Raw genomic sequence first — 12,162 nt, forward strand, 5'->3', positions numbered from 1 at the left:
TGTTCTTGCTCTCTTTGCTTTCAATAGTGGGCTGCTGATGGGTGGTTTTTAACAGAGGAGCTGGAACTGGGTCCAGGCACTGCCTGTGCACTGGGATTCATGAATTCTTGTGCTGGGTGCAGGTTGTCTGTTGCTTCCAGCAATGGATGAGCACTGTGTTGTAACTGCCTGTTGTTCAGGTCCAGTATTTACTCTGCAGATTCATCACATGGATTAAGTGCAAGTTTTTCCTGGTACTTCACTGAAGAATTTAAGGAGTACTTAGCTTATAACACGTTGCTTTAGATACTGTGTCTTGACTTTTAGACAAGGGTTTATCCCTTCCCCTTGCATGATGGCAGCAGTTTTTGAACAACTTTCCTTTAATCTTGAGTGATGTACCTGTAGAACACCTTGAAAGGCAAAGCATGATCACACTGAGTCCCAGGTTCATACACTCTGGGAGAGAGAAGGCAATTGCTGGCTTTGAAGTTTTTGAGCAGGTGAATCCAATCTTAGTGGCTCTGTCAAGTCAAGGGATGTTGGATTCTAAAAGCAGAAGTATCCCAGTTCTTATTCAGAGTCTTTATAAAATTGATTGAGGTTCAGGGCTTTGACAGTAACAAACTAATACAGATCACATCATTTGCATAGCCTTTTCCAGGTAGTGAATAAATGATTTTCCACCTAAGTCCTATGTGAAAATATGATTTTGCATCATCTGTATTCTTTTTGTCTAGCCAAGAAGTGTTACAGTATATTTTGTGAGGGGTCCAAACTGAATAAAATACACTTATTCATGTTTGGTTGCACATGGAGATTGTGTACGTGCATTTGTAATCCTGAAAACTTTCAGGTTTGTTAGCCAAGGCAATTGAATGCAAAGTGCTGTGCTTGATGGGCTGCATGCAAGATTACACAAGTTACAAGTTTTGGATCTGGATGTCATTATGGTGTAGATGTGCATTAGTGTTATCCTCTTGACAGTATTTTTGCTATTAAAAGACAGTCTGTGGAATACTAATAAGTCTGTACAGGAGCTGAGTGGCAATATGTAGCATAGTCTAGCAGTTTGCAGTGTGCACAAGTCTGAGTAAATCTCAGACTCAAAATACCAGGTTCATTTTCCCTGTGGCTACTCTAACAAAAAGCTAACAGAGCTGTGTTCATTGGAATGTCATATGTTGGGTTGGAATCTCTGTTCTTAGTTCTGGAATGAAACAGAAAGGTGGTGAATGGTTGGATGTGCTCATCTCTTCCTGACTGGATCAGCTGATCCTGGGCTTGATGACAGATAGAGCAAGAGTCTTCCTGAACTTGTGTCTGCCATGGCTTTTATCTTCCTGCCTTTGAGCCACCAAGACTCGTGCTCTGTCAGGTTTTCTTTCACTTCCAGATGAAGCATCTTGGATCTTCTGCTGCACAGCAAAGTATTTGTTGTTCTAAAAATCCCCATGCGTGTGCTTCTCTTGGCCCTGAGGGGCAGTTCTCCTGTGCAGCCAGTGAATACAGCAGGATTCACTTAGCAGCATGTGTTAATGGGAATGACCTATTGACAGAATAAATTATCCATTTGAACCTAAAATGTGGAAAATGCACTGATGCTTTTTAAATTTGATGTTTGGAGGAAAATTGGTAATTATCATCAGTGTCGTTGTTTTCATAAGCTGTCATGGCATCATGATAATTTGACACCTCTACAACTTATTTATAAATGTTTTGTGCATTTAACTGTTGTTTTCTGCAGCTGCCTGGAAGGTCTCCATTAGCAAAATGCAGTTTTCTGTTTATCTTTATGACATCTAGAAAATGTAATTGCATAAAGTGAAAAGCAAAAAACATTTGTATGACCTGATCATCATAGGTCATGAAACAAACACAGCCTAATAAAGCATTGGTATGAAAGGCAAGGTTTAAGTTTCTCTCCTTGCTCCTCCATATGCTCATTTGTAGAAGAGCAGATTATAAACAAGAACATTATTTAATCCTTGCCTCTAGCAGTTGTCTTTGTATATGCTCTGTGCAGCTTTGGTTGAGAGAATGTGAATCCTAAGACCCATTTTGACCAAGACTAGAATTTTCACATGATCATGTGTTCCTTGGGGTGCCCTCAAGACCCTTTGTGTCTTGAAGTATTTGGTTTTTTCTGTCCTTCTGGGAATGTAGGAAGAGAGTTAAAATGCAGCTCTGAAAATCCAGGGACTAAGCAGAGTTTATTGATCCCCTCCCATTCACGTACACATTTGATGTGAGGACACTGACCTAGAAGCACTGAGAGTTAGTTTATTAGTTGTGACATTGGGATTCATTAGCTGTAATTCAATTAGAAGCACACTGATGGGTGTGTTTGTATGCTGGGGCTGGCAGCTGTTTTAGGTTCAGAAACTTACAATTCTAGTAGGAAAATTGTTTTGTGCAATCTTAACAAGATTTGTATTCCTAGGCTAAAAGTGACATCACTCTTCATTTGGTTTTTAATAGATTTCTCAGTGTTTCCTGTTAAGTTTCTAATTAGAATAATGTCTTATTTCCCTTGACAGTTTAAAAATAATGCAAAGTCTGTAAAAGAGAAGCTATCAAGATGATTTAATAATGTTTTCTTTTTTGTTTGTTAGTTGGAAACCTTCTTCCATCTTAATTGGATACATAGACTTACTAGGCTGTGGAAATAATTTTGGTCTTTACAGAAGGTGTTGGTGCAGCAGTTGCTAAGCTTTCTTCTGCCAGGGTGTCTCAGGGCTCTTTCCATTCTCACCCCAGCCCATCACCAGCCAGCTGGTTCCCTTTCTAGTGGGAAGACACCACCTCTCTGCCTATGTAAATGTTAGCTTTTCAGGTGTGAGATCTGCTGCTCTCTGTCCTACCCTTTCCCATTCCCAGCTCCTTCCCTTTGCACCTGAGACAGCAAAGGTGCAAAATCTTTTGCAGCAGCATTGGTTTTTCAGGCCTAAAAATGTTTGCCTTCCACTTAGAACCAAGATTTAGAGCTAAAGGGATGGATGTTTGAATAACTGCCTCTGAAAGCCCAAGAGCCCTAGTTGAGAACATCGTTGTAAGTCAGCTAAAAATTGTCTGCAGTGGAAATAATGTAAAGAAGATCCTGAACTGGTATTCAGTAGTTGATGGGACTTGGTCTTTGAGGGAAAGGCAGATCTAAACCTGCTGTGCTTGTGGGAGGGGGCTCAGGCAGTCTGGGATTGAGGCTACATCCAAAGCTATCTCCATGTCTGCCAGCTCTGTGGTCCTAGATTTGAATGGTGAGCCCACCTCTCTCTGCATAATTTATCATGGTTGAGTGCAACTACCCCAGGAGCTTGCCTGTGTTTTTCTGGAGCATGGCTTAAGTCAAGCCTCTGTGTGTTATATGCTGTTGCAATGCCATGTGTGTAATTACCTTTGGAGATATGGGAGAAAGGTTAGGAGCTCAGGGGTATGAGAAGGGATGGCATTCCCTTTCTGCTAAGTACTTCTGACATGCTGCAGTGATGGAGGAGGTTAGAACAGTGCTGAAGCTGGGATGCTTGCCAGGAAAATCTGTGATTGCAGATAAATGTGTATTTGCAAGGTCAGTGTTGTGCTGCACTTGGTAGCATCACACATGAGGTTGAGAATATGTGGCAAGTTGTGTGTTCTGACTCAGCCCCTGGAGTGGGTTGTCCCTCACAGAAGGATCAGGAACACATTTCTTTGTGTAATGGCTCATTTTGTGATAAGGGCACTACTTTTTTCTTTTTTTTTTTAATAGTATAATCAGTAAGACACCAATTAATGATAGTAAAACTTCTTTGTGTTTTTAGAAAACCCTTTGGTGTCAAATGGATCTTGAAATTCATGTGATAAAAAAACCAATCTCTGTAAAGCATGTCTTCTGTCTTCCATCCTTCTCCCAAACTGAATCACAAGGGATGTTTTTGAGGCTGGGGTTCTTCTCTGGCTTGATTTGCAGAGCAGATAAGGATGCTAAGGTGCAGAGGTAGGTGTGAACAAGGGTGACAGAAAGACTTTATGGAGGCTTTCCTAGTGTTGGATGCCACCTCAGATTACAAAAGTAGAATTTGAAGTGCTTTGGTAGGCAGCAAATTAAACAATAAGAGAAGACTTTCAAGTAGTTTCAGGAGCTTCTTGTCACCAGGTGCCTTTGAGCCTTGTCCAGCATCAAAAAAGGCTGTGTACCTATTTGATACCAAGTATCACAATTCCTCCAGTGAGATTAAAAAATACATGCTTTCTATATCTAAACTGGATTGGTCTGGATAATGAATCAGTTTCTAATAGAGAAGAATTAAGAAAAATTATCCCTAAGGAGCTTATTCTGTTTCTGCCTGTGTGTGGACTTTTGCTTGTCTTTGAATTGAGATACAGAACTAGATGGGTCCTTTGATCTCATTTCTTATCTGGTATAGTTATAAATGCCCCTATTTACAGCTTGTGAGAGACTGTTAGTATTTCAATGCAGTGAAAAAGTCTTTCATGGTTGAGGCAGGCCAGATATGCCTTGAAGAAAAGTTCAAGTTTTCTGAGCTTTTTTTTGTCTGTTCTGACCTTCAGGGTGTACAGCATGGCCCAAACAGAGAAGAAGGGTGGGCTGCTCCGGAAATCTTCAGCCTCCAAGAAGCCATTGAAGGAGAAAGTGGTGCTGATGTATGATGAAATTTTCACGGTAAGGAGTTGAGCATCTCTTTTTTCTAAAGTTGTATTAAATTTTCTTGGTTTAGTTTATGCTGAGGGTTTTTGTCAGTGGATTTCTTTCCTCAGGGTAAGGCCTGCTTAGTGTAGACACGTGCTCCAGGCTCTCCTACTATCATGCAGAATTCTGTTTTCTGCTCTCTTCCTTGTCCTGTTGCTTACCAGAACTGTACCATTTATGGGAAATCATGGCTTTCCCAGTATTTCTCAAATAACAATTCAGCAAATAAACAGAGGCGTCCCGATTGAGAGCTGCTTCTGTTGGTCCTTCTTTTTTTGGGGAATCTCTGTAGCCAGAATTCTGCACTTTGAGACCTCTTGGTCATCCAGCAGGTGGTGCTGATTCTGAGGTACCCATGATAAAGACTTCCTTTAAATTCTGTTTGAATGATTTCTTTGCCCTCATGCCTGTTCCTTTTCCTTTCAGACAGAGGACCCCAGTAAATGCAACCCTAGGTTTTGGGAGGAGCTGTTTCTCATGAAGGTAACAGAATGTGAACATCCTGTTGCTGTTCTGCCTACAAAGTGGCAGACTCGGAGTGCAAGGTTACTTCTGTTTCTAAGGTGTGGGTGATGGTATAATGTGCATGAACTGCTTCTTAACCTGACAGGTCAACCTGGAGTATCTGGAAGGCAAGCTGGAGGCTCTGGATGGGGAAGAATTAATGAAGATAAAAGATAACATCAACTGCTTGTTTCAGCACTGCATCCAGGCCCTGGGTGAGGAGCACCCAATCAGAGTGGTGAATGCATTACAGGTATCAAGCTGTCTTTCTGCTTCTGATGAGGCCATATATTTGTTGCTGATATCAAACACCTTGTGCTTGTTTCTTTGCTATTGAGAAGTAGTGGTGTCCACAGAGCAGTTGCTGCTTGTTGTCTGTGGAAGTTCCAATCATTCAGAGTCTCTTTACTCTTGGCTGAGCAATAGATGGTTTCAGAATTCAAGAGGATGTGATGATGGAGGATGAAGTGGATGGCAATGAGGAGACAAAGGGACTTGTTCACATTGCAGGCTGTCAGTTTGGGGTCTCAAAAGTACTTAGGCTGTGTAGCTTTGTGTTTTATTTTCACCTCTTCTCCCTCATTTCAGCTGCCTTTTTCAATTTCCATATGGGTCAAAAAATAAAGCTCTGGAGAAGTTAGAGTAAATTTATACAGGAAATTGCCTCAGCTGGACACTTCTTAATTGGAAGCTGTGAAGAATTATCACTTAGAATTTGTAGCCATTTTTGTGCAGGTTGTTCCTTACTAAAGCACTCTGTTCCATATCTTGTGTGGGAGTCTCCACAGTCCCTCCTCAGTGTTGATATTTGATGTTACTAGCTCACAAGCTAATTCTCACAGTTTGGTGAATGCATTTGCTTTAGGAGTATGCAGGGTGCATTTCTGCTTTAGAAGTACAGGATATAAAATTCAGGTTTGAAAAAGTCATCTGTAGGGGACATTGGACCAGCAGTGAGCTGGGAAATGTTGATTTAAAATAGAATATTTACATCTCTGATGTACAGTCTTGCATTGTTTTGTTGTTATTTTTAGGACTAGTTGGAAAGGGTGCTACTAAAATTTATTTATAGCTACATAGACAGCTTAGACCAGCCCTGAGTTTTTAAGCTTGTATCCAGACTCTTGGAAGAAGTTAGGGCAGGCCACAAGAATCCTGCTGTGTGCATGTAAATAGGAGCCAGGTAACATCCTGAGCTCAAAATGGGAGAGTGTTCCTTTAATCAGATTATGTTAGTGTGGAAAGTGATCCTGAAGCCAAAACTTACTTAAGCAATCCTTTTTTTTTTTTTGAGAATCAGCATGGTGACCTAAGGTTTGTTTAGCCCAGTATCTTTTTCTGGCAGGAATCAAAAACCTTACCTTTTTGCTTTTGTGTTTCTAGAGGTCTGCTGATTCCATCAGGTCTGTTTTGTCTGCATCTTTACATCTGAAACTAATTACCTCTCACTGGTGAATTCAAGCTGAAATCTAAAACTGCAGTGGTTGCATTCTTGCTTATTCCCCTCTTCACAGGCCTGAGAGGTGACTGATGACAAAAGTCACCCCAGACATTAACCTCTCTTTGGACAAATGAGTAATTTGCTGCCCAAATTTTCCAGAGAGTCTGCTGGAAACATAGTGTGCTGATACCCCTGCATCTTCAAGAACTTGGGATGAAGCAGTAATTAAGCTGCCTAATAGATTTGAAGGCTTTTTAAATTTTTTTTTTTATTTTTTTTACTTCTGAAGAGGTTGGTTCTTGTTGTTGACAAAGACACAGTTTATTGGTCCAAATTGATATAGCAATGAGGTAACCAAACAGAAATTTGTGCTCAAAAAAGTACGAACAGATTTATTCTTCTCCAATTTTTATGAATTTTTAGCATCCAAGATCCTTTTTAGAAATGACAGCTGGAGGACAGGTCAAAATGTATGGCTTCCAGGCTGGTAGTATTAATTTCAGTATCTGCCAGTGCTTGGAGAGGATGATGCAGTGGGTTTTGCTATTGAGTTGGAGGTGTTGCCTTACATCTCACCTTCTGTTTTTTCTCTTTGCAGACTTTGTGTGCATTAATTCGGGGTGTCCATCAGAAGAACAAATCCACTTCTGGGTTTGACATCATCAACATGCTTGTGGGTTTTGACAAGGCAGAGCTATGTATGAAGGTGAGGCCTTGGCAGTGCAGAAAAGCAGTTTACACAGCAGCTGTGTTGCAAGGGCAGTGAGTTGTAGATGGGTGTGTCTACCAGGCAGCAGCTTTTGGGGGAGATATTTGAGCCACTTACTAAAAGCAGCTGTCCTGAAGTTCTGTACCTGCCAGTAGCACAGACATTTGGGGTCCCTGGGTTAGTTAGTGATATAACAGAGCATATTCTTTTCCTTTAGTACCACACTGTGTAGTCACTGTTATTGAGAAACCTGAAAGCCAGAAAAGACTGTCACATGTGATTGCCACCTAGTATTGAACCTCATATCTTGTTCTTTATCTGACTGTGTCACCCTGTGTTCTCACACTCCATCAGCACATGCACTGTTTTAAACTTACTTGATGCTCTTCACTATGAAGATGTCCAGTTTGGGAAATGACAAAGTAACCAGTGCTAAAGTGGAATTCTTGTGTCTTTCATCTGTCTACAAGAGTAGCAACTTTTCTTCTCTATACAAACTGTGGTACATTTGGGGAAAACATTAAGTCATAATTTACCTATCAGATTTTTAATCATAATTTATGTATGTATTGTTAATTGGAGGTGTGCTGCTACATCTAGAGAAAACTCATGGAAAATTATCATGATGTTACACCAGTGGTCATTAAACTGTATTTAACACACAACAGTGTTGAGAAGCAATAACATGAATATGACCTGTGTAGCAGTAGCAATGGCTTAATTATTGATTCTGGAAGAACATGGCTTTATATTGGTACTTTGCTGCTCGAATCTTCCAGAAAGCTTTTTATAAAAAACATTTCAAGTAATTTAAAATGCTACTTTTAAATAATGTGACTGTTGTTCTTTAGAACCTGATGGAGAGCTTGGACTCCCTCCTCTGTGCAGAAGGTTCTGAAAGCCTCAAAAGCTTGTGTCTGAAGCTACTTCTGTGCTTGGTGACAGTAAGTAATTAACAGCTGTATAATAACTTTAGGGCTTATATGAGCCACATCTGAGGGATGGAACTGTTTCAAAACTTGAGCAGAATGCTACAGTGTGAAGCTTAAGAAGGGGAAAGAAATTGTGAATGAGAACAAGGCTCTAACCACGATGCCAGTGTGGACTAGCAGACACTCTAGGTGCCAGCTGGGGCTAAAGGGGAGAGGCAGGAGGAAGTATTAGTTGGATTCACAGGTGTGGGGGTTTTTTAAGGAAAAAATATTTAAGAAGTTTCAGGTAAATGGAAAGAAAGGGAGAAGGATTGAGGAAAGTCAGAAAGTGTGGAGTAGACCAGAGGTGGTGAGGATGTGAAGAATGAGGAAGTTGTGATAAATGGCCACTCATCAGCTTTTGGAGATGGTCAGCTGTGAACTGTTTTGGCTGTGATAAGAGATAACTGAGAGTGGTGAGGCTCTTCATTGCCCTCTTCATGATTGGAAGGTTCTCAGTAGAGCATGTGTGCTGTTTTTCATTCTCTGTCTCCTGTGTAGAGCCTGCAACAGCTGATGGTTGTTGTCATTCATGCAGCTGTGTGAAATACCAACGTGTGGAGGAGTGGGGAGCTCTTCATCTGTGGGTGGTGCTTCTTGGCAGAGAGAGGGCTGGGAGGCAGATTTTTTACTTCATGTCTAGCTCTACTGCTAGTCACACCTTGAGTTGCTAAGTTGTGAGATTCTGGAAAAATGTATCCATCTGGGAGCAGAGCTCTCCTGTTCCCAATGTGTGCCAGACAGCTACAGCATTGGTGGAGGTTTTGGGTGAGATTTTAAAACTTCTGTTTGTACTCAGGTGACAGATAACATTAGCCAGAACACCATCCTGGAGTATGTGATGATTAACAGCATATTTGAAGCTATTCTACAGGTAAGAGTTCTTCCTTCTACAGTGAGGCCTCTTCTATAGTGAGGACTTTCAGTAATGTGTTTGCTTTTCAGCTTTTTCAGTGCAGTGTAGTTCACTGGCATTGCTGTTACTTCCATTCATAGATCAGTCATACATATATTTTGTAATGTTCTCTCCCATCTACTCTAGTCTGCTGTTTTTAGTCACTATTGACTATTTAAAGTATTTTCACTTGAGACATTTCTGCACAGTTAGAGTCTGAACAGATTTCTGGGCTAATTTCACACAGAATTCCCATATTGGAAAATCTGTTTTTCAAAAGGTACTGTGGATAGATAAAGCTTTTTTTCTGCTCTTGAATAAATTACACATTTTTCAGTGGAACTGAGCCTTGGAGAAACCCAGAACACTTACACAGGTAATGCTGGTAATTCACTGAGATACTGTACAATGCTGTTGTGAAATATATTTGCCCTTTATGCCCTGAAAGCCTATGTACATGCTTTCCATGATAAATAAACTTCTCTGTGTGCAGAACTTCCTTGAGGCGCTGACGCTCCCTTCACCTAAATATCCTCTTTCAGATAGGACATAATTTGCTCTTACCCATGCATTTCATGGCTATGCTGAGTCACTGCAAGTTTCCTGAAGCAGGCCTGAGCAGAGCAGTGTGGTTGTTTGTTCCAGATCCTGTCCAGCCCTCTTAGTCGCAGGGAACATGGGTATGATGCTGTCGTCCTCCTGGCCTTGCTGGTCAACTACAGGAAGTATGAGGTGGGTGTTCTGGGTAACAGAAGCATCACTTCACTCTACTTCATTAATTTAGAGTGGCCTCTGGATTATGAAGGCAGCACACAGTACAGTTTTTAGCAGTGCACACTGTAGCATCAGGGTGTCAGCATGAAGCAGGAGAAGCTTTGCAAGGCAGCCCTGATATGCTCCCTGTGTCTGTCTCTGATGTTTGTGTATAATCAAATGTGTGTGATATTCCTACAGCTCATTCTGTGCCAGCATGAAAAACACTACCTAGGGAATTTGCATTTCCTTTGTGGAAATTGTCTGAGGAAGGTCCTTTTGGAAGAGTTACTGTTGTGGCAAACCTCATGTCTGCCTCTGTGAGTGTGGTTATACATAATCTCCAAAGTAAGATGAGCTGTCAGTCACCCTGGGCTTCAGACTGAATTTGTGATTCAGAACTTGACTAGCTGACTGAAAGCACAGATCCCCAGAAGAGATGGTGAAGCTGTGACCAAAGAATGAACTGAAACATCACAGCTAGTAGTTCCAAGAGAAGTCTCTCTCTGTCTCTTTGATGGATTCCTCTTTGAGGAATTTTATTCATCATCCTTTTTATGTTTATGGTGTATTCCCATTTTTTTTCTGTTATTCATCAGATTGAAAAAACTCCACATTTTGAATGTCAGAACAACATCTAATGTTGGCATTTCTTTGTATGAGGCTTTAATGATAAGGGTTTTTTTCTTCATAAATAAGAATATCTTAATATACTTCATTAGGCAGCAAATAGGAAAGTTCTGGAATAACCTGCCCATCAACAGGATTACTAGGAGGGAGCAGGCTTCAAAACCTACCTGTTTTATAATAGGTCTTGTTCTGAATTATGAATAGACCTAGAGAATATGCAAGGACAGGAACTACACTTGGTGTCAAAGTAATGCCTGTCAAATTCTCATTCCGGTCAATGATGTCAGAATAATGAATTGCAGATTCTGTTCAGTATTCTGTGCTGTGGTAGCATGGAACAGGAACAGGGAGTTTGATTTCAGTATATAGCTATGAGGGAAAACTGTTAGGAATTATCTATAAGTAGGGTTACTTATGAGGGCAGACTGGGAAGGCCAGAGGTCTCATGGCAACATTCAGACAGATGGTGGAGAGCTGTGTGTTCCCATCCCTGAGGCATGGATCCCTGGGGCTGTAGTTTATGTCCTTAGTAAGGTGGAATGCTGTGAGTGCACAAGATTGTCCTTGGTCTTTGCAGTGGCTTTCTGGGGAGTGTTGAGCTGGGCTCGAGTGCTTTGGAGAGCACTGAGATACCTTGAAACTGGGCACTCCTAAGGAAGTTGTGCTGGTGTTTATGAAATGCAATGTGTACAGTGCAGCTGAAGCAGACATGTAGCAAGGGGAACTCCAGCTGAAGCAGCTCCTCTGGCCAGGCTGAAAGCTGCTCCCAGAAGGGTTTTATGTGACAGCTGCCCAACGCTGCCCTTTGTAGCAGTGCTACAAGCCAAGCCTGTAGTAATGCAGCCAAAATCTTTGTCCTTCAGTAGCTGCTTTTGTTTAGTGTTCTTTGGCCCTTAGAGTCAATACGGTGGTTGTCAGTGAATTGTAACAAACTTTCATGCTTCAGGTGCAGTTCTCTTTTTAATTAACTGTGGTGCAGCTGAAAGATTCTCTTTTGGTCTGAACTCCATTGGTTAAGTTGTGTTTCCAGCTGTATTTTTGGGATGTGGATTTTGTAATCTCTCAAATTCCTTGGAGAGTATCTCTCCTTGTTGTCATTACTCATGTTGATGAGATCTTGGCTTGCTTATTGACTTCTGTTCTAGGGATTTACATGTTTTTACTTGGAACCTTTAGAAGGATGCCCCTGATTGAAATCCTAATAATTTTCAGAAGTTGTTCCAGTTATATATACATGCCTTCAGCTATATTTTTTCTTTCTTAATACTAGTCCTGATTTCAGAGAAAATACTTTTGCATTAATACTGTAAGAAGGAAAATGCTGTGAGGAAAAAGTATTTATTGGGTCACTTTCCCAGTGTTTTAAGGGTTGGATAGCAAGTTAAAACATAAAATCAGGTAGTGACTTTCAAATGTGTACTCATTGATACCATCTGGGGAGAAGTTTATTTGCTTCATGTTCAAGCTGAATTGCATTGTGTCTTTTGTTAAACAGAGCTGGAAGAAATTAGTTAAAATATGGGGTTTTCCCTTTGTGTGCTTGTCTGGCAGCACATGGTGTTTCCAGCAGCCCTTTGTGTCCAGTTTTGTGCA

At 41.0% G+C, this 12,162-nt stretch overlaps 1 protein-coding gene across 4 annotated transcripts in view; it reads left to right on the forward strand.

The window, feature by feature from the left end:
* Positions 1–12,162, forward strand: part of ARMH3 (armadillo like helical domain containing 3) — a 121,765-nt gene that overhangs the window by 2,659 nt on the left and 106,944 nt on the right. For all 4 annotated transcript variants that reach the window (XM_079312600.1, XM_079312599.1, XM_079312597.1 and 1 more), the window contains 7 exons: positions 4,528–4,639; positions 5,093–5,149; positions 5,277–5,423; positions 7,210–7,317; positions 8,172–8,264; positions 9,091–9,165; positions 9,832–9,918. In XM_079312600.1, the coding sequence (XP_079168726.1) occupies positions 4,538–4,639; positions 5,093–5,149; positions 5,277–5,423; positions 7,210–7,317; positions 8,172–8,264; positions 9,091–9,165; positions 9,832–9,918 (669 nt within the window). In that variant the 5' untranslated portion in view covers positions 4,528–4,537. Of the gene's footprint in view, positions 1–4,527; positions 4,640–5,092; positions 5,150–5,276; positions 5,424–7,209; positions 7,318–8,171; positions 8,265–9,090; positions 9,166–9,831; positions 9,919–12,162 lie in introns of those variants that run through there.

This window comes from Erithacus rubecula (assembly GCF_903797595.1).
Source record: "Erithacus rubecula genome assembly, chromosome: 9".
Classification (NCBI taxonomy): domain Eukaryota; kingdom Metazoa; phylum Chordata; class Aves; order Passeriformes; family Muscicapidae; genus Erithacus; species Erithacus rubecula.